The sequence below is a fragment of the Heteronotia binoei genome, chromosome 1 (assembly GCF_032191835.1).
Source record: "Heteronotia binoei isolate CCM8104 ecotype False Entrance Well chromosome 1, APGP_CSIRO_Hbin_v1, whole genome shotgun sequence".
NCBI classification, from domain to species: domain Eukaryota; kingdom Metazoa; phylum Chordata; class Lepidosauria; order Squamata; family Gekkonidae; genus Heteronotia; species Heteronotia binoei.
Genome location: NC_083223.1, coordinates 37,848,490 through 37,871,095, shown reverse-complemented (window position 1 = coordinate 37,871,095; position 22,606 = coordinate 37,848,490). Strand labels below are relative to the sequence as shown.

The 22,606-nt window shown below is 41.4% G+C and overlaps 1 protein-coding gene across 1 annotated transcript in view; it reads right to left on the bottom strand.

Annotated features, from left to right (window-relative positions):
* Positions 1-22,606, bottom strand: part of LDAH (lipid droplet associated hydrolase) — a 136,525-nt gene that overhangs the window by 91,932 nt on the left and 21,987 nt on the right. Inside the window, exon 3 of the mRNA XM_060233469.1 lies at positions 22,068-22,202. Within this exon, the coding sequence (XP_060089452.1) occupies positions 22,068-22,202 (135 nt within the window). The remainder of the gene's footprint in view (positions 1-22,067; positions 22,203-22,606) is intronic.

Genomic DNA, 22,606 nt, shown 5'->3' with positions numbered 1-22,606 from the left:
TCTGGGGCAAGTCAACCTCCTGATCTATGGGCTGGAACGGGCACTGGCCTCAGCACTAGAGAAGGGAGCAGCTCTTCTTCCAAGGGCCAGGTTGCAAACAGGCAAGGAGGAGGAGTACAGAATCCTTTATAATAAAACCCCTTTCTTCTTGGCAAAACTGAGCTCCCTGATTGGTTGGAACTAGGTGGGACTGTGGTGCATCAACCTTTGGCCCGTCAGACTATCAATCAAGCGTACTTGTGTGCTATTAGTTGAGTCCATTCTTTTCTCCCACCTGAGTGGCTGTTGCTAGCCAGCAAAGCTGATTCTGTCAGTAAAAGGCAACCAACCTCAGTTCTGGCAGTTACTAGCTCTCCCTTCCCTTCTCTCATTGGCTGAGCCACCTGTCACACTGATTCACAGAAGAGAGAAAGAAACCCTAACCTCAACTAGCTGAGGGAGAGGAGGAGGGAAGCAGCCAGAGAAAGAGGACTTCTCCTTATCCACCTCTGGAAAGGGGAAAAAATGGCATTCTGTAGCAACAGACCAGATACAGAGAGAGAGAGAGAGATGGAGGGAAAGCAAGACACAGAAGCTGATTCCGCACTCAGGGACAGGCTTCCGTTTCCTTGCGGAGCAAGCTGGCGATTTCGCACCAGTTGCTCCGCACTGCCATTTTGAGCGAGGCAAACCCATGATTTGCCCCGCTGCAGTGTAAATCTGAAAAAACAGGTTTACACTGCGGCGGGGCAAATTGCAGGTTTGCCTCACGCAAAATGGTGGCACGGAGCAACTGGTGCGAAATCGCCAGCTTTCTCCACACAGAAACGGAAGCCTGCCCCAGACCAAGGTGAGTGCGGAATCAGCCAGAGAGAGACCTCAATAGCCCTCTTGGAGCTAGGATATAGTCGTTGATGTTAATTGATGATGCAAAATGCAGGAAGGATGACACTTCCCAGGTGCAATGAATATGCTAACAAAGGTGTAGGCGCCAAGGGAAATCCAGTACCAGGGATGAAAGTGGTAACCTCAAAGAGGGACATTGTTTTCCTGAGAAAATAGGATCCTACTTACAATAAGATATACATAGCAGTATAGACCACAGTCCAAGTAAGTTTGAGAACCATTTTGTGCCATTTAACCCTATTATTGGAGCAGAAAATCCTTCTTGAATAGTTCAATTTTGCATAGTTTATGGAAATCATTCTGTTCTACAGACTTACCTAGTTACCAAGCTGACAATCTTATCCTGATATAGGAGTGCCTAAATCAGAGTAGTGTAATGGACAAAGAATTAGGTGTTGCCACTGAACTTTCATTTTTGTCAGTTTCTCTCCAGCATAGTGTAGCGGTTAAGAGCAGCAGACTCTAATCTGGAGAACCAGGTTTGATTCCCTACTCCTCCTCCACAAGAAACCAGCTGTGCAACCTTGGGCCAGTCACAGTTCTTTCAGAACTCTCTCAGCCCCACCTGAGAGAGGAAGGGAAGGTGGGGAGAGGAAGAGAAGGGGACTGTAAGCCACTCCAAGACTTGTTCAGATAGTGAAGAGTTAGGGTTGCCAAGTCCAATTCAAGAAATATCTGGGGACTTTGGGGGCGGAGCCAGGATACTTTGGGAGTGGAGCCAGGAGACATTGGGGGTGGAGCCAGGAACAAGGGTGTGACAAGCATAATTGAACTTCAAGGGAGTTCTGGCCATCACATTTAAAGGGGCAGCACACCTTTTCAAATGCCTTTCTTCCATAGGAAATAATGAAGGATAGGGGAACCATCTTTTGGGGCTCATAGAATTGAACCCCCTGGTCCAATCATTTTGAAACTTGGGGGGTATTTTGGGGAGAGGCACTAGATGCTATACTAAAAATTTGGTGCCTCTACCTCAAAAAATAGCCCCCCCAAAGCCCCCAATATCCGCTGATCAATTCCCCATTATTCCCTATGGGAATCGTTCTCCATAGGGAATAATAGAGTGCCCAGTAGACATTTCTTTCCCCCCTCACATTTTCTAAAGCGGGGGGAGGGCCTCCAAACCAGGGAATCCCCTGCCCCCTCCCCCTCTCACACGCACAAATACTTACTGGGTCTTGTTCCTGCAGAACTTTACTCTGAAAACGAAAGCAAAAGAAAGGGAGGGGCTGTTCTCTGAGGAAACTGTTACTGATCCTTTCCCATGAAGCCCTTCCTGTTCCCTACTTCCTGCTCAGCCTTAAAGGCACACATTTTAAAAACTGTTTGTAGGTTTCTAAATCTGCAGGAGCTCTAAATCTACAGAATGACTGTGGGGGCGGGGCTTCCCCCGCTAGCCAGCTGGCTGGGGGCGGGGAGAAGCCTGTCAAAACGGGGGATCCCCCACTGGGACCTGGGGATTGGGAAGCCTATGAAGAGTGGGGTATAAAACCAGCTCTTCTTCTTCTCTTTTTCCCCATGCAGCCTGTATACCTGCACATATAAATGTCATGTGGAACAGGGATTGTACAAAGGAAGAAAACTGGGTAAGACTGGATGAAAAAGGTGGCTGGATCCAACCCTCTGTTAATGATATAAGGCTAAGAAACAGATTTTCAGGCCATGGACTCCTTAATAGGCGGAAGGCTAGTAGGAGTAGGACCATGCCTAATTGAATAATACTTCCTAGGGAAAAACTTCCCAGCAGAAGACAAACATCTCCTGGTATTGAGAAGAGTTTTGTTGAACTGAGGACATCTCAGCAATTAATCAAAGCTACTTGGCCATAACAGAATTCCACCGTTCTAGAATTCAACCACAGAAAATAACTAAGCCTGAACTAGAATTTCCCACTCACAGTTTCTCAGATCTCATAAGAGTGTTGGAATTCCCCACCCCAAAACTTCCACTCAACAAGATCAAAGACTGTCTCTGCCCAGAGACTTTCCTTGCTTTTCTTATTTGGAACTTTCCCCAGGACCTAAAAATTCATTCCTTCTCTGGACAAGTAAGGAACAATTGAATCCCCCCTCCAAGTCTGGAGATAAAAGAACTTTTATTTGGTTTAAAAAACCAAAAACTCATGCTTTACAGCCAGGATCAGAACTAGAGGTGGGCACGAATTTGGAAAATGGTGGTTTGTGTTGGTTCATGGTTAATTTTATTGCCTGAACTGGTTTGTGGTTCAACTGGTTCAGGAGATGTAGAACAGCCCCCTTGCAAGTGAGAGATGCCACACTCACTGGGAGTTTTCAGAAGGTTCTCCTCTACCCACCCTCCAAGTTTGGCAAAGATTTAATTTGGAATACTCAAGTTATACCCCCCAAAGCTAGTGCCCCCAGAAAAGCTCAGCTTCAGCTCCCACAACTAACTCTTCTATCTTCATGCTGCAAAGTGAAAGCAGCTGAGTCAGGGTGTCTGCTCCCATAGAGCAGAATGGGAGCTCCATAATTTGTTCCCAGTGCTGCCAATTAAACTACAGACAATTGCTATGGTGTTTCTAGAGCTCCCAGAAGTCCACCCCCAGCATTGCCTAGGAATAGATTGAAACAGTGCCAGGCTGTCAAGAAAAATGAACCACAAAAACAAAACTAATCACCAAGGACTGAACTGGTTCAAAATGAGTCGCGAACCAGCCCGGTGTGTGCTCAAACCGGGGTTCATTTTTCAGTTTGTGCCCATCCCTAATCAGAACCTTTCACCAAACTGAAATTCCTCTGTGCTCCTGCTGGATTCACCACATTGTGGTTCTAGACATACTGTCATATGTCTCTGACTTCTGACATCTTTGGAATCACGTCAAGGCTCAGCTCCCTCTTTGTTCCATTTATTTTGCACATCTTCCCAGGGAACAGAACCAATGCTGGATCTTCATATCATATATTCCTTCTGCTCTATCTGCTTGTTTTACCTCTCCAGGATCTTGTCTTCTTTTCTTGAATGATACACAAAGATGTGTTGATATCAGAAACACTTATATCAACATAGGAATCAAAGTGTTGATTTATACTGTTACGGTATGCTTGATATTATCATAACTTCTTGAGCTTTGCTAATTATTCCCTTTAGTAAACTTAGGGTCAGATTCAGGTTAAACTTTCCATCAGCAGAACAGAACTTTCCTGTTTCCCTCCTTTCATTGCAACTCACTGACCTCCATGAAATACCACTCCTGCGGGATAGGGCACCTTAAGAAACAAAATGGGTCACTTTTTCAACCGATTTCTTGATTTCCGTTTATACTAGTTATTTCCAAGACTGAGCACTTTCCCCTAAGCTAGGTATAAAACATAAGCTTGCAACAGTAAGGGATAGTGGAAAGTAGGCTTTCTTCTTTACTCAGTCTCAGGCTTCACTACCATGAACTGGAGACAAAATTATTGAGTGGGCTCAATTCCATGTGGGTTCCATGTAGTTGGAATACAAGTGTGCTGAAAACACATTGTAAAAAATTGAAGCCAGGTTAAAATACCCCTGTTCAGCCAGCCATGAAGCTCACTAGGTAGTCTTGGGCCAATCACAATATTTCATACTAATCTACCTCATACAATTATTGGGGTAAAACAAGAGAGGGCCCTTCTGTTCCCCTGAGCTGGGCAGCATATATACTTTCCCAAGTTTCTTGGAACAAGAATAAATTAATAAAGATCCCATTAACTTAAGTGAATGAGAGACAGAATTTTTCAGCAGTTTTCCCACTATAATTGGAGAACAGGTTTCGAGAAGAAAGAACGAGTTCAAAAAAATTTCAGCTCTTTTACACTGTCCATTCTGCTTCAAAGATACCCAGTCAGATTTTAAAACATCCACATAGGAATATATGTTATGGGAAATGTACTTAAAAAAAAATCATCACAGTGATGCAAAACTAAGCCATGTTCTACCAGTAATGCAAGTGCCTATTGCTTTTTAAGGGTGGCATTGTGGTAAGCCAGGCCTAGGTGTAAGAAAATGCCCCCTACTTTTCATGCACATGGACATCGTGATCACCAGTATGGTTGCCAGGGTGCCTGGAGTTTTGACTCACATACATCTGCTCTAAGAAGTGGACTTTGCCCACGGTTTCTAAGGCTTATGTGGATACTATAAGCCTCAGCTTTGCAGCAGCACTCTACATCTCTGGATGGGTGTTAGCCAGAACTACAGACGAGCTGCTCCTTGTGTGCCCAGTCTTGGCCGCTGCAGTGGAAAAAGCCACGCCACCATGAACTGTACAGGCAAACAGTTTCCAGTCTGTTTCCATGAACCAAAGGCTAACACCACCAGAATCCATCTTGTTTTCCTGACTCCATATCCAACAGCTGCTTCAACTTCTGCATAAGGCAATCAAGCTTATCTTAGGCGTGGATCCTGCCAGACGGCCTAAGCCTTTGTCTAACGGAACTCAAGACAAAGACTGGTGCCAAGAAGAAGACTGAACAAGAGGAAGACCATCTTCAGCCAGAGCCAAGTTCCTTTGTGTAAACCAGGTGTTACCTTAGGTAGCAATTTGGCCATCTATTGTCACCTTTTTAGATAAGTTTGGTAAACTCAAGCACATCTCTACCCAGTAATTTCCCCCATTCTTTCCCCCATTTTGGAACCTCACCCTGGTCCATTGCAACCTGAAAGTCCAACCAGGTACCCCTGGACCAAGCTTGTTCATTGGTCAGTCATGGGCACCCAATTAGGTGCCACCAATTAACTTGCTATTGGCTACTGCAGAAGTCCAGCCCTTATGGTCACTGCAGAGCCTCCCCTTTTCTGAGGTCATGTACCAGCTGACCATCTGTCATCCACCCCTGTACCTCCCATCCCCTGAGGGTTCAAGGTAGTCTATTTAACCTCTGACCCAGCTCCACTCATGTGTGAATCTAGCAGTACTCTATCTCCGCTGTCTAGATCCATCCCCGATTCTTGGCCAGTTGAGGGTCCAATTTCCCCCGTCCTCTAACGTCGCCATTGGAGCCTTCTTGAAGACTACGATCAGTAAGTATCACCCTGTTTGTCTACCCATGTGTTGTCTCTCTCTCTATTTTTCTTAGGACTGTATGTATGATTTTATGAGTATTTTATCTTGTATGGAAGCCTATATTTTTCTGGAATAAATTTTAATTGTTTTACTTAGAGACCCTGATATTTTTAAGCATTAATTTCTGGACGTGGAATCCTGTATACACAGGTAAAAGATTCTGATTAAGCCAGGTGCCCACCTGACAATTCCCCATCCTCGTTTTGAGGGCATTTTGGCTTACATAGGTGATTTGAGAACTACTGAACTGAAAATAATCAGCTATGACAAGCTAGGGAGGTAGGGGTGGACACTTAAATGTTTTTGGTGAGAAAAGCTACAGTTAGTCCCATGCCACTGTCCTCACAAAGGCAGCATGTGTTTATTTAGTGCTTAACTGAGGATTACTGCACACACCACACTGTGTCATAACATCACAAGCATACTTGAGAAAGAGGCAAAGAAATATTTCGTTACTGCGCTGCCTGTTCTTGGCACTATTTTCTACTAGCCACCACTGAGGTAATTTGTGATGGAGGCTCTGAACTTTTTGAGACACCCTCTACCCTGCCTTGGTAAAACCCAATTATTACCTTGTATACACTTTATACTAAGAAGGAGAACAATGACTAAACACAACATAATTTTGTAATGAGGCGAAAGTAAACAAGGGATGTCCAGAATCAATCTTATACAAATGTGATTTATTGAGACTGAGATATAAAAAGACTCAATGCCTTGACAGAAATCTCTCTCTCTTTCTACACACACACACACACAGACAGAGAGAGAGAATGCCAGTAACTACTCTGGACTGTCAAAGTTTCCTCAGGTTTCCTAAACTTTGAGATTCTTCACTACAGCCTTTTAAACAGCAGAACTCTGCCCTGCCCTGCAAATTTCAAAAGCCCTGAAAGACTATGAACCATCAACCAAAGGCCCATGTGAGGGATCCAGTCAGAAACTTACTTGGGAGGGCGACCACTTTAAATTTCTCCCCAGTCACCTTCCCTCAGTCCCTCTATCACACTCACAGAAACCCTGTCAGATCTCCTAAAAATTGGAACCGGAGGGTTTTAAAGTCAAAAACCACAAAAACATTTATAGATAACAAAAGGCAAGAGAGAGGGATAAAATAATATTGATTATAACCGTTCAATATTCAAAAGGCACATCAGTTAGAACATAAGAACATAAGAGAAGCCATGTTGGATCAGGCCAACGGCCCATCCAGTCCAACACTCTGTGTCACACAGTGGCAAAAAATTTTATATATATACACACACACTGTGGCTAATAGCCACTGATGGACCTGTGCTCCATATTTTTATCTAAACCCCTCTATACTTGTGGCCGCCACCACCTCCTGTGGCAGTGAATTCCACATGTTAATCACCCTTTGGGTGAAGAAGTACTTCCTTCTATCCGTTTGGCAGATGGTTGGCAGAATAAATCAGTTATTCTGAGAGTAGAGAGTTTATCAGGCTGAGGTAAAATATAACAATAACTTTGGCAGAAGATCTTTAAAATAAACAATAAACAGGCAGGCTTCACAATCTTACTAGAGTCTACTTCAGGCAGGCAGTGCACTCAGAATGCTGTTACTTCAGTTGGTTAGCCCTAGGCTTCGGCAATGCCAAATCATAGAAATAACAAACCACAATCACTCTTTCCACACACACATAGAGAACTCTTGACTGGTGTCAGTATATTCTCCCTCACAGACCCTCTCGCACTAGCTAACTTCCAGGACTTGCACCCTTCAATACTGATGCGTCTCAGCCCCACAGCTACCGGTAGTCTTCTGGTCTGAGTCTTGGGTAATCCTGCTGACCACCATAATCCAGTTCTCGCTTCAGTGTGTATTTGTGTGATCTAGTTTGTACACGGAGATTGCCTGATATGCTGGCAAAATCTCCCTCAGAGTTTCAAACTGCCTGAAACCTCTCTCTTCCAGACAGAGACTAATTAGCTCTGTCTTCCACAAGGAGCCCAGCCTCTCTGGCTGCTCTCAGCCCCCTGATCCAGTGGTCTTTACAACTGATCAGCCTAAGCCCCCAGTTCACTTCAGACTCCTTCTCTGAAGACTTCTATCAAAGACTCCCTGACTAAGACTCAAATCCCTGAGGTGTTCCACTGCTAAGCAAACCTCAAAAAGGATACTTTTACGTTGCCAGGGCAACATTCCAGCCAATGGCTCCAAGCCTGTTCCTCAGCTACTCAGGCTAAGTTCCTGAGTCCATCATAGCCCACTTCTACCTTAGGTGACTGGAGACAGAGCAAGATCCCTCATCTGTCTAAGGAAACAAAATTTGATATCAAGCCAGCTGCTGGAAAGTTGCTTTCTTTTGCCTTTCTCTCATTAGATATGCCTAGAATGCCAGGCCTCTGCAAGAGGCATAAGTGTGAACCACAGAGTAAGAGCACATGGGCTCTTGGCCTAAGGTGCACAGCTTGGGCCCAACCATTTCACAAAAAAGACTGGAAGAAGTTCCACCATTACAGGAGAGGGAAAGAGACACCAGTCCAATGAGTTTCCAGAAGAAAGCCAAGATTTGCTATGGGGAAAGAAGGGCATCAGGAACCATACTGACAAGCAGCATGGCACCTATGGGTGCCATGCTGGAGATCACTGATTTAGTGTAAAGAACCGACAATATATAAACCATGAAGTTAGAAAGATAAGTCCATGCAAGCCTAATTGCTTCTCTACGTTCTACGTAACATCCTCTATGTTCCAATAAGCTTACTTTCCCAGTCACCTCTTTCTTTTGCTCTTGACAATTTCAAGTGTTCAAAAGTCAAATATTCCATATTTTGATTTTCACAATATTGTGAACTTAAAAAAACCCAACAAAACTTTGCATGAGTTTTTTTTTTTTACTCATTAATAAGTTATGTTTTCATTTTGACAGTTTTGGCATTCAGGCCTACAAGTATTTATAAGACCCACAGTAAAATCAGAAAAGCTGCTATATTGTTTATGGCATACTTGAGCCACAAAGTAGTAGTCACTTCATAAAAATTAGCTAGTTAAGCCACATGTGGTTCTTGAATCGGCATACAGGCACTCTCGGGAGAGGAAGAGACAAACCCTTGCATAGTTTTAACATTAAAAGCAGGCATGGTTTTACCCAACCTTTAAATTTAGTTAAATTTCTATCTGCAAACAGTAGAATGCCATAAAGGGATGCAGGGATGTGGAGGACCAAACATGAACAAATGTTCAATAAATGTTTTACACCCCTATAGAAACCAGGGAACAAAGTCTAAAACTATTATGTTTTAGATTAACCCTTGGACTTCAGAGGGGCATTCCAACCTTTGGGGAATGTTCCTGTGACTTTCAACATAAACATTCAATTCATTAATGTTTATTGGAGTAATTGCTTTTTGTAAAAGTATCCTCTGCAAATAAATTGACATTTGCTCAGGATTCTGAAATAATGCTCACGGGACTTAGCTTATTTGCTGCAAATGCAGCCCTTGTCATTTTCATTTGACCATTAGCTTTTTTACTGCCAATCTAGCTGCATTCTAATATTGGTGACAATATTATCTCGCATCAATAGCTACTTTGTACAGGTCACTTGGAGATTAATGCAGCTACATAGGATTTATACAAAATGTTTTTCTAAGTGTTCATAGACATTATTTCAGAGTCCCATGTATGAATTCAGTAAAATCTGCCAGTGTTTACCCCTCTTATAATCTAAAATGGCTACCAGATAGTGAGATATCCAAGGCCATCCAGCATATTGGTTCAGCTGAGGCTTAAACCAGGATTTCTTGGGTTCATAGCTCATCATCTCAATTGCTAGGCTGCACATCAGCTTCCTTAATAGAGGAAGAAAGCTTAATCCTTTCACTACCAGGCTAACTTTCTGCATTCCAAGCTGTTTTAGTCCCTCATCATCAATATATCTAATTCTCAACACAACTAAATCTGAGGATACTCAAATCTGGAAACTGGGTACATGAACAGACAAGACAGCTCTTTCTACAAAATTGAAAAATGCCACAAGTTTGCAGAAAAACCTGAAATCATAAAAATAAAATTGGGTGATAAAACTCACCAAAATGATAGAAGCTGAGCCTTCAAGGTTAAGAAATGAACATGCTCAATGGCTGTTGTTAGGCAATCACAACAGTATTACCACTCTTCAAGCTTTAGTTAGTTATTTAGGCTCTCAAACATCCAGGGCTTTTTTTGTAGAAAAAGCCCAGCAGGAACTCATCAGCATATTAGGCTATATCCCGATGTCACCATTGTTTCACAAAGGGCTTTTTTGCAGGAAAAGCCCAGTAGGAACTCATTTGCATATTAGGCCACACCCTTGATGCCAAGCCAGCTAGAACTACATTCCTGTGCATTCCTGGTCAAAAAAAGCCTTGTAAACATCTGACATTCATGTCTAACAGCTCTTAAATATCTGACGCTTATTCTATGTAGCTTTTATGTTAAACAAGTTTGACCACCCCTGTCCTAGATATTGCTTTTATGTTTGGGCATTTCCCCCCCTAATTTTCAAAGTAGATTTTTTTTTTAACATTTTGTATTTTTCTACAAACCTAGGGCTTCTCCCAGGTTTGTGGGAAAATCCCACCTGTTTGTTCCACAGTATAGATTTTTTGATCTACACACCATGGTCTGGTTCAGAATCCAATATTCTATCAGACAGAATTACGTAGTCTGTTTCCATAACATAGACTATTTAATTATAAACTATTCTATTTAATTTTTGGTCTCCATCACCAAAATCCAGGAGGTATAAAATTAACATGATATAGACACAGTTCCTCTCTCAGAAACATATTTTCTATGCAATTATCCAGAGACAATAAATCTGTTTGCTCAGATCAGTATTTTAATGTGGAGTTAGTTGTGCTTTCTTTACTCCATCTATTTAATTAGAAAGGAGATGGCACAGCCTGTCACATACTAGATAGATACCTGACCCAACAATATGAAGCAATAACAAAATGCCATGATTTGGCTATTCTCTCTTCTTTCCTATTAGCCCCACATGACAGGAACTTTTACAAGGGTACCTTTGCTGAAGGAATTACTTGAACCAACTGGGGGAATAAATAAGGAAATAAATTATTTCCTTGCTTCAATTTGAATCCAACTTTTGAATTCAGTTTGGTAGGAATTCAGTTTAGTTCTTCCCCCTGCCTTCATTGCTGAATATAACCAAGTCCCTGTTCCCCTAAAAAGAAATGCATCATCTACCATGAGCACAAAGCAAGTAATGAACAGTGAAAACTTTGTTACTTTGCATTTGATTTCCCAGAATGCTCAGTTAACCTGCATTACCCAGAAGGCAAACTTGTCCCCTTCAGCCACCATACCCCTGCATCTTAGATGCACATGCACTCATTTCCACCTCTCCAGCTGGCAGGCCAGTTAGACGTTTCCAGTCATTGCTGTGCTTCTGACAGCCAGCACTGCCAGCTGATGTCATTCTTGAGTACTTCCTTCCCTTCTCAGCCTGCTTTGAACTGTCAAGAGTATCTTTTTTGAAGTACAGTGACCAGAACTCTATACAGTTTGTAAATATGGTTGCAACGTGTATCAATAAAAAGTCATCCCAATATTAGAAGTTTTATTTTAAATCCTTTTCCTAATAAACCTAAATTTCCTAAATCTACCTTATTCACTGCTACTGTACACCAGGGTCTTTTCATTGAACCACCTAGTCCCAAGATCCCCTGTAGAAATCCTAACTGCATATTTTAAATTTAGGATTTCCCACTCCCATGTGCATCATCTGGAGAAAATAGCTGCTTTGGAAGGTGGACTCCACGGCATTATACCTTGATGAAGTCCCTCTCCTCCCTAACCCGCCATCAAACTTTGCCACTCCCCCTAAAAAAATCTCCAGATATTTCCAAACCCAAAACTGGCAACCCTATCCCCAGGCCTTTTTTCCTATTTTCCAATGGAAAAAATGGGAATTGGAAGAAGTGTGATTTTTACATTTCTATATGTTTTGGTGACTAACAGTCTTCAATGGCATTACAATTCTACTGAAATAATCTTACCAGGTTGCTTAGGGTAAGAAAAATTATAACAAATAAATGTTTATTCAGAAGGGGGGAAATAGGCAAGTGAAGGCTTGCGACTTCTCTTGGGCTGTCTGCTTTCATGCCTTCTGTTTTAAACATTGGGGACAAAATATATTTGGCAATCTTCTTAAAAAAGACATCCAGTAATAAAATTCAACATGAAAGTGAAATAGGAGTCCCGGAGATGGCAAAAATTCAAAATTATTATTTATCTGTGTATTAATGATTCATTACAAGTACTCATGTTTTTAAGTGTCCTTTTAAGAACCCTCAGAAGGGACAAACTCTTGGTGTGGTAGAAGCTGAAGCATCAAACTGGGTAATGCAACTCTGCTGATATAGTTCCTGCCACACTCTTGTGGAAACAACCAGTTCCTCTACACATCCATTGATGTGGGATACCTCACTGTTGATGAATAACTTGTGAAATGCTTAAAGTGAATCATTGCTATAAACAGGAAGCTCGCCCTCCGTATTTTGTAATGAAACCTTTTTTTTTTCATGCGGATGAGGCACAATATCCAAAAACTAGACATTTCATAACAAAAATATAGTATTTGTTCATGTGCCAGAAGAACATAAAGTTCGCAAAAATTTGCGGGGTATATAAAGGGGAGGAGGGGCTTAAACAACAGCATAGTCAGATGTATATGGATGGCTGTTATTATAGCGGGTTGGGTCCAAAGGGATCCAGTTCTTTGAAGTCAGACTCCTTCTCACTAACAGTGCAATTCAAAGCAGTGTTACACCCTTTTATGCTCATTAACTTCAATGGGACTTAGAAAGGCATAACTCTGCATAGGATTGCACTGTTAGATCAAATAAGCTGTATTTACTTTAATATATATTTACAATATATATATATATATATTTAATATATTGTTTGACCTTTAGATCAAATAAACAGTATTTACTTTAATGTATATTTACAATATATAGAAGAAGAATTGCAGATTTATACCCCGCCCTTCTCTCTGAATCAGAGACTCAGAGCGGCTTACAATCTCCCATATCTTCTCCCCCCAACAACAGACACCCTGTGAGGTGGGTGGGGCTGAGAGGGCTCTCACAGCAGCTGCCCTTTCAAGGACAACTTCTGCCAGAGCTATGGCTGACCCAGGGCCATTCCAGCAGCTGCAAGGGGAGGAGTGGGGAATCAAACCCGGTTCTCCCAGATAAGAGTCCGCACACTTAACCACTACACCAAACTGGCGTATATATTTAATATATTGTTTGACCTGGATCTTTCCTTCCCCTTACTGTTATCTTTCTCAGGAAGGTTGCAGCAAAAACTTCTGCAGTAGCTAGTAGAATGTATATGTTTCACAATAACACAATAATACAGTGCCATTGTGTAAACACTGTTAGCTTGATTAAAAAACATTCTTCTGCTAAATGAAAGTAGTTATAAGACATTCAGCAAAACTGTTGAAAGAATTAATCTGTTTACAGCAGCTAAATTCCATACAGTAGTAACTGGGGGAGGGGGAATCAAAACCCTCTTCAGTTCAGGTACAGTATCAGGAAGTTTGGAAAATGATCTTAATAAGAAAACTGACATACCATGTGAGATCAAAAATAATGTACCTGATATGTTTATAATGTTCACTGTTCATTATGTGCCCGATCAAAAAATTCCAAGACAAAGTTGTGCTTCATATATATTTTTTTAATTGGATATGATTTGCAGTTTTGTCATTTGTGCTTTGAACTTGGTATTGAGACAGTTATTACACCTGTTTAAAAAGTGCCAAAAGAAAAGTGGCACAGGACATGAATCAGGACAAGAAGGGGGTGCCATCAAAAGGATACTTGTACAGCCTGAACAACAAGCCTGAAAGTGAATGACCTGACTGCACAGAGTTCAAAACTATTAGGTATGACATTTCTGAAAACCACACACAAGAGACAAAGGAAGTTGACAAACCAAGAAGTTGCAGACGAGCGTGTCTGATCTCAAAGGGCTGAAGCAGCAGGGATGCCAGGTCTAGGCTGGGAAATATTGGAGACTTTGGGGATGGGGCTTGAGGAGAGCAGGGTTTGGAGAAAGGATGGACTTCAATGGGGTATATCGTCATAGAGTCCACCATCCAAAGTAGCCATTTTTTTCCAGAGCAACTGATCTCTGTTTCTTGAAGATCGGTTGTAATAGAAGGAGATCTTCAGCCACCACCTGGACGTTGGCAACCCTACTGAAGCAGTTGGAGGCAGTGGTAGCCAGGGACTGCTAGTGGGAGTATTCCCCTTGTGCCACATTGCGTATGAATGCAGTTACTATCTAAGTCAGCCCAATCCCCTGTGGGGTTAAGCATGCCATGAGAGGACAAACCATGTGCTGTTTTCAGAGAGTAGCCATGTTGGTCTGCAATAGAACAGCTAAATTTGAGTCTAGTAGCACCTGAGAGACCAACAAAAGTTTCAGAGTATGAGCTTTTAAGAGACTAAGCTCCTTTCATCAATCACAAGTAAAACCAGAGATTTCTGAGTCCTCCTATCTTTCTAAAAAGAGGGTTTTTTTAGAGAAAGAGAAGAAAAGTAGGTTTTTATACCCCACATTTCTCTACCTTAAGGAGTCTCAAAGCAGCTTACAATCACATTTCCTTCTTCCCACAACAGGCACCTTGTGAGGGCAAGTGGGGCTGAGAGAGTTCTGAGAGAACTGTGACTGGCCCAAGATCACCCAGCAGGCTTCATGTGGGAGAGGAGTGGAGAATCAAACCTGGGGCTCCAGATCAGAATCCACTGCTCTTAACCACTACACCAGGCTGGCTCTCAGAAAGTGCATATTGTAAAAAATGCCTGTAAAGGATGCAAAAATGCAATGGATACTGTAAACAGCTTAATTAGAACACAGGGGGAATGCCTGGAGGCAGAAAATTAGCATCAGTATTGAGATAAAAATCCTATGTCCCTATTCAACCCTGGGGTGGGGATGGGACCCCCATTCTCAAACTCAGAACATAGAATTCTTTTCTCACTATTAAATACTAAATTTCTCTCCCCCACCCCCAAGCATTTCTCCTTTGCTCTAATATGCATTGTACCTTTGCATCCTTTAACAGGGGTGGCCAACAGTAGCTCTCCGGATTTTTTTTTGCCTACAACTCCCATCAGCCCCAGCCATCAGCCATGCTGGCTGGGGCTGATGGGAGTTGTAGGCAAAAACATCTGGAGAGCTACCGTTGGCCACCCCTGCTTTACAAGCATTCTTTAGAACACCCCTCTTCTGACTAGGATAAAAGGACTCAGGGATCTCTATTTCTACTTCTGTCTGATGAAGGGAGCTTTAACTCTCAAAAACTTGTATCCTGAAACTCTTGTTTGTCTCTAAGGTCCTACCTGTTGCTGGTGTGCTAACTATGCATGTGATTGGGCAATTTATTTAATATGTTTTATACATGATAGGCCATGTATAGAACACTTATACCAGCAAGTGTTTTAGCTGTGGCCACTGCCACACTGTTTTTCCCTCCACAACTCTGAGTAACACATTCCCAGACTGGTGGTCATAAAGGGCAGAGTGTAGAGGGACTGCTAGCACAGAAGCACACCAGGATCCACTATCCTCCAAAAAACTACCAACCAACCAACCAAAAACTATTCTCTAGCTAGGCAGAGGTCTTCTTGCAGCTGAAACATACAACATGTTTTGTCTTCGTCTACTTTGTTACAGCCCCCATTCCTTCAAAAATCACCTGGAATCTGCTCAGTAAGTCATTGTTACATCCAGCTGAAAACAACAAGACTCGGTAGTGACTAAGAAGTACCATTGGCTCCGTTCACGTGCATCTTACTCAACTAAGCATGCATAGGATTGCCAAAATATAAAATCAGGGAAATGTTAATTGTATTTCTAGATAGGAGTTTTTTAAAGTACACAAAGGAAAGCATGCTGATCAAGAGCTTTCTCTTCAGGCTGAACTTTCAGGTTCCAAGATTGGATTGTTTTGTTTGGATTATGCAGAGGGCAGGCTGGCTCAGTGTTCAATCTTGGGTTTGAAACACTGGCCTCTACCCAACCACACATTCCAAATACTTAAGGGCATTCAAGTTTTCTTAAGACAGGGTGGTGATTTCCACTGATTGCCTCCTCCTAACGCAGACTCTTACATTGCCCTTTTGCTATTCCTGAGGATTTACTGCCCTTTAAATTTGACCAACATGCTCTAGGGGCAATACGACAGGGGGAAATTCTTCAGTCTACATATTGGCAAAGAAGGCTTTGCATCAGTTTGTAGATCAACATGCAAAGTGAGAGTAGGGCCAACTGTGCTGGGAGTTAACAGCACCATAAAAGAATAGGTGCTCTAAGCATTTCTCATGTTTTTGTTGCTTAAAAGATTATTCATAGAAACACAACAATATCTCTGGGTTTAGTTTCACTTTCTTCATGTAAGGCTTGAGTACAGCATATAAAGTAGCCTTCTGTGAGCAGCCTTCTTTGATCCCAAGCATGTACATTCAGTTGTCATAGACTGTTTATCTGAGAAAGGACTTAATTCATATGAAGAAATGTAGACAAGGTTCATTTAAAGAAACCAAGCCATATGAATTCTAAGAGCTACTGTATGGCACTGGTTTTAGAATCAATGTTTCATTCCAGAATTAACTTACACTTTGTTTCATGTTGCGTTCTTAAATTCCAGTAACCAATATATGCTACTCTATACCAATACTGATGTTTTGGAATGAATTTCTCCATCGAGACCATGCACAGACTTTCAGTGGTGCTGGTGGGGCATGTAGCTCCTGTGGCCAACTGCTTTGAGCAGCTACTCACAGTCACAGGTAAGAGTCCTGATAGACTGTGCACAATACAGTTTTTAAAGGGTTTGTGTGTGGAGCCTATTGTTTACAATGCCCAACTGGACAATGCTGAGAGGAAATGGATACAATACAAAACCTTCTCTTACAACATACAGAATTGTACTCCAACCATGTCACACTAGATGCATTCAAACATCTATACAATTTCAATCTTGTGATGTACCAAAAATTTGGATGAAAGGACAAGTGTGACACTGAGATGATTACAATGAAGCTGTGTATGGGTCTGCAAATATAACTAAAGTTTTAGTTTTAAGGTACTGCTCAAGTTTAACAAGTCAAGAGAGATTTGCTGTTTTTTTTAAAAAAATAGCAGAAGGAAGATGCAGCCCCATTTGTCACTCTGTTTTACTGGACCATAAAAGAAACCTGCAGTCAAACACACACAGCCACCAGTTTGTGGAATCTGGGTATGCCTCATTTATACTAACACCCCATTTGCTCCCCATTAGCAATTTAATAAATGGCTTCTCATTTACATCTAGGAGTGTACTAATTTACAGGCATTCATTCTTTACTAGTAGCCTCTGTTTGGATAGCCAGGGCACTGTGCTGCAAATGTATTTTTAAAAGTTTCTGATAGGAAGTACTAAGCTGTAGTTTAAATAAATTTTCCCCCGAAGCCTAACATGCTTTTCAAAATCTAACCGTAAGAGAGTAGATGGCTTCACACTCCTTCCCCCTCACCCCAAGAAAAAAAAATGAGACCTGGATTCTCAAAGGAAAAGTAATACAAGCCCCTCCAAGCAGTGACATGCTAAAAAGAAATCTTACAAGCTTGCAAAAATAAATGAAGTGTGGGCAAGCTTTGGCTGCCTATTTTAAATTAGTGACAGAGTTTGCTATGCTTTGATTAGGATCTCTCGGGATGTATTAGATCTTGTCCACTCTTTATTTCTTTTTAAGCCTACCCTTTTTTAAAAAAAAAAAATCAAAGCCTGCCAATAGCCCACTTTAACCTTACGATGGAGCAACCCAAAAATCATAATACATATGCAGTAAGGGGCTACACTACAGGATATAAATAAGCCAGTGTTTATGATACTATAAAAGAAGCCGTTCATAGGTAGCATCTGCAAAGACTGAGTCAAGCAAACTAACCATTAGGAAAACTTATGAGTCAACGTGTCAATATTGGGGCACTGCAAAGGAAAAAGCAACATTTAAAGATTCTGCTAGTGTTTACTCAGCACGTATAGATTGTTGGTCTTTTTAAGCAAGATGACAGAGTGTTAGTAAGCCCTCTTTCTTCCTTGCCATCTTAAATACTTTCATATATGAGTGTATGAGTAGTGCACAGAGCTGCCTACAGAGATAGAAAAATACAGCTGTAATCTCATGTACAGCACTGTAACGTGCATTGTGTGGGCAATAACCTCCAAGCAGCATGGAAAATGAGCAGACCCATTTGAATGACTAGCAAGGGACCAGTTTTTAACATTTACTTAAGCTAGGTAACGTCATATATGTGTCCTTCACTTAAGCTGCTTGTCAGAAAGGGACACAAGGAATCAAGAAAAGGATGCTAAACAGCTTTAAGAACACCAGAACTGAACACAAAGATGGTCTAGTCTTGCTCCACAATTATCCAGTCAGTTATCATCCCAATTCCAACCTTCCATTTTGTACCAATATGGCCAATAGGTGGTCAACTGTATCTTCAAATGCATCTGTACAGTTGTAGATTTTGAGTCCTTTCAATAAATTAATGGGAATGAAGATGATATGGTATGGCCCTATCTCATCAGAATCCAGACGCAAAGCAGAGTTGATACTTGGATGGGAAACCACCAAGGAAGCCTCTGTAGAGGAAGGCAATGGCAAACTACCACTGCCTCTCACTTACCTTGAAAGCCTTTGCTCAGGTTACTGTAAGTTGGTTGAAACTTAATGGCACATATGTAGAAGTTGATGATGATATTGGATTTATATCCCACCCCATACTCTGAATCTCAGGGTCTCAGAGTGGTCACAATCTCTTTACCTCCCCTCACCACAACAGACACCCTGTGAGGTGGGTGGGGCTGAGAGAGCTCTTACAGCAACTGCTCTTTCAAGGACAATTCCTACAAGAGCTATGGCTGATCCAAGGCAATTCCAGCAGCTACAAGTTGAGGAGTGGGGAATCAAACCCGGTTCTCCCAGATAAGAGTCCATACACTCAACCACTATACCAAACGGGCTCTCATATATAACAGATATATAATAAATGAATGAAGTTTTACTATCTGTAGTGGGAAATTGCTCTACAGATTGAACACTCTCAGGATTGACAGGGTAGATTTAATTGCAGAAGAGTAGCCAAAGGAAACATCTTTTTACACAGAAAGTGATTAAAATAAGGAATTTGCTGCAAGAGGATATAATAACGGCTACAGCTATAAACAGCTTTCAAAAGGGATTAGACAGATTCATGGAGGATAGGTTTATCAGTGGCTACTAGTCATGGTGACTGAGGGGAACCTCCACATTCAAAGGCATTAAAGCCTCTGAATCCCAGATTCAGGAGGCAACATCATGGGAAGGTCTCAGCCTCTACATCCTGTTGGGGGCCCTCCAGAGGAACTGGTTGGTCGCTGTGTGAGACAGGATGCTGGACCATCAGACTACTGGTCTGATCCTGCAGGGGTCTTCTTATGCTGTAGCAAAATAAAATAAAAACCCAGTAACAACTGGAAGACTAACAACATTTGCTATAATATGATAGATCCAGGTGAGGAGCTGTGTTCACCTGAAGCAAGAATCCAGTGGCACCTTTAAGGCCAATTAACTTTTATTCAAGGTATGAGCTTTCACATGCACTTCTTCAGATATAACGAAATAGAAGAAAACCTCACTCTCTGTCTTCAAGTTTGAATGGTTTTCTTCCATTTCATTACATCTGAAGAAGCATAGAATTACAGAATTGGAAGGGACCTCCAGGGTCATCTAGTCCAACCCCCTGAACAATTTGTTAATCTTAAAGGTGCCACTGGACTCTAATAAGCAATATGAGTAAAAGCTCACTTTGTCAGATATGTTAAGAGAATCATTTTGGGAACTGTTGCAGAAAAAATTTCAGAAGTGTGGGTGGAGGAACTGAGTTCTCTACAGTGCAATGAAACGAGGCCTAACTATGCAGCCAGGAGGCTCCATGCAGTGGGAACTCCTTGACCATAGTTCTTACTGAAAAATAAGCTACCTCTTATATAAAATGCTGGTCTATTCCCATTCTAGTATTTCCACTCTCGTCTTTATTAAGGTCTTTAAAATCCATCAGTCATATCTTCAGGATTTCAAAATATTCTCTGAAGAATTATTTCCTCATCAGCAATTTTTTGCAGAGCTGATGTAAATATAAAAGGAGAGAAATCTACCAAACTTTAAGACAGAAACTACATGAAAATCTTGTCTGGCGTCATCTTATTTCTTCCCACACCAAAGCTTCCAACAGCATACCATGGTTTTCTGACTACAATGGGGTCACGGGCTTACAAATTGTCAACTTCTACCCCCTAGTTTGAAGCCTATGAGATTTTCTCTTCTTCTTAGCGTTAATGTTTGCCTTAGAGTCTGACATTTGACCACAATGATTAGCAGCAATTTGACTAAAATACTAAGAGGCCTCAGGTTTCATTTTCAGCCTTGAAACCACAGGAGACAAGCATGGGGAATGTGCATGAGTGCTGGAGCTCAAAAGCAATTAATTAAATTAAAAACAAAAAGGTTGGTGATAAAATATATTAAGAGCAAACAGGCTCCAATTCTACAAATCCAGTTATAATGCATGTCTTGGGGTCTGTGTCTTGTACAGTGCCTGCAATTCTATGAAAATGCTGGATGAACGAAGGACCTCACAACAATTTCTCATAGTAGTCAAGACAATTTGCCACTGCAGCACTAAACAAAGTCAGCTTTTTGGGGTCCTGAGAATCATGGAACATATTAAATTCATTGTTCCAATACAGGCTTCTTGAGAGAGTCTGCCTTTGTTTGCATGTGGAGGATCTAATGAGTGCACTGCAACATAAAAACCACATACAGACACCAGGCTAGGAAACATGCAAGAAGACATCAAAGCATATTTTCATTTGCAAGGATCACATTCTGAAGTCTGCATATGTAGTAAGCCTTTCTCAACTCCCTTTCCGCATCTGATGAAGTGAGTCGTGATGGATGAAAGCTTATGCAAGAATGAATTTGGGCAGATTTTAATGTAATACTGGACCCTGTATTTTATTTTGCTGCTATGGACTAACATGGCTACTCATCTGGAATTTCCCATTTTTGTTGTTGTTCAGTAGCACAGTCAAGTCTGACTCTTTTGTGACCCCATGGACAAGGAATTTCCCTTGTTATATCATTATTTTAAGAGGAACTCTATGTTTATACCATTTGGGACATCAAGTACTGTCACCATTAGAGTAGATACTGACTTTTGACTTCATTCTAAAGTTTTCTTGAGTATTAATTTGATAGGTAGATTTCCTTGTACCACCCAAGTCCCAGAACTGATCTATAAGAGTCTTGTGGGATATAGTGCTTGGGACTGTATCGTTTGGACTGGAGCATTGCATATTTTAATAAATGCTGGTTTCAGTTTTAAAACTGTTGCTCTTTAGGCAACTTTGGGGTCAATTTGGGGACTTTGATCAAGCAAACTTCAAACACCATCTGTCACCCAAGAAAATATGGATTGTGTCTTCTCTTGCTTCAAACACTATTGTAATGTGGTCTGAGACATCAAAGATGATCTCTGTTCCATGTAAACCCGTGGTGCTGATGGGCTGGTGCTTGATGTCCATCCTCAAAAAAGCTTTCCCTCCAAATGATTTGCCTTATTCACAGCTTCTTCTATGTGCATTGGTGTCAATATGGTAGAACTGTGTAGCTGCTAATAATGATGCAAACACTAAGGAGTACAAAACTGTTACTAAAGAGCCAGGAGCAATTACCACCTAATGGACCATGCTACTTTTTTTCACTGTGAAATGAAACCTCAGATCGCAGAAGTTCCCAAGATGGGCCAATTCTATCCTTGGCTGCATTCAGATGTCACAAACCAACCACAATTTGTTTACAATGTGAGCAAACCTGAAATCCACAGCCTCAGGCCTCCTTCCATCCTCCAACTGAAGACTTCATGGATCAGAAAATCTCAATATCCTGTAACTGTCCAGCTCTTGCTAAACACTTTTTAGTTCAAAACATTTCACATGGAGGAAAGTACAAATATTATAAAATAGAAGCATATTAACAAGTTAATTCATATTACCTTCCACAACTTCCAAGTCATGAGGGACTTTACAGTGTCCTGCATGACTTACAACCCATACTGGATACTGCTGACTTAGGTCACAGTACAAAGCTTGGATGAATGTCCGGTAATAGCCAGCCAATCCTGGATTGCCTGAAAAAGAAAGGGAAAACATATTAAGGATGTTGACAATAACCAGAACTAGTGCAGTTGAGAGACTACAAAATCAGAATTAACTTTGCATCCTATTAATATTATCTGCAGCCAACCCACAACTTTGATATAGACATGATAGCTGATTTAGGTTCTCATTCCCATCCCCAGCAAAGACAGTAAAAATATTTTTAAAGAAATTCCTTACTGCTAGAATACCAGTTATCCGAAGACCACTCTAGCCCAAAATATATTTAGAGGCCAAAGAAGATGCTGCAAATGGTTGTATAGACGTCCAGCAAAAGCTCTGGAATTCATGTAATACAAGAAAAGTTTATCTTTCAGCAACAGGGAAGATCAAAGTAGTCATTTGAAGATATAATCCATTTTGTCCACTCAGAAAT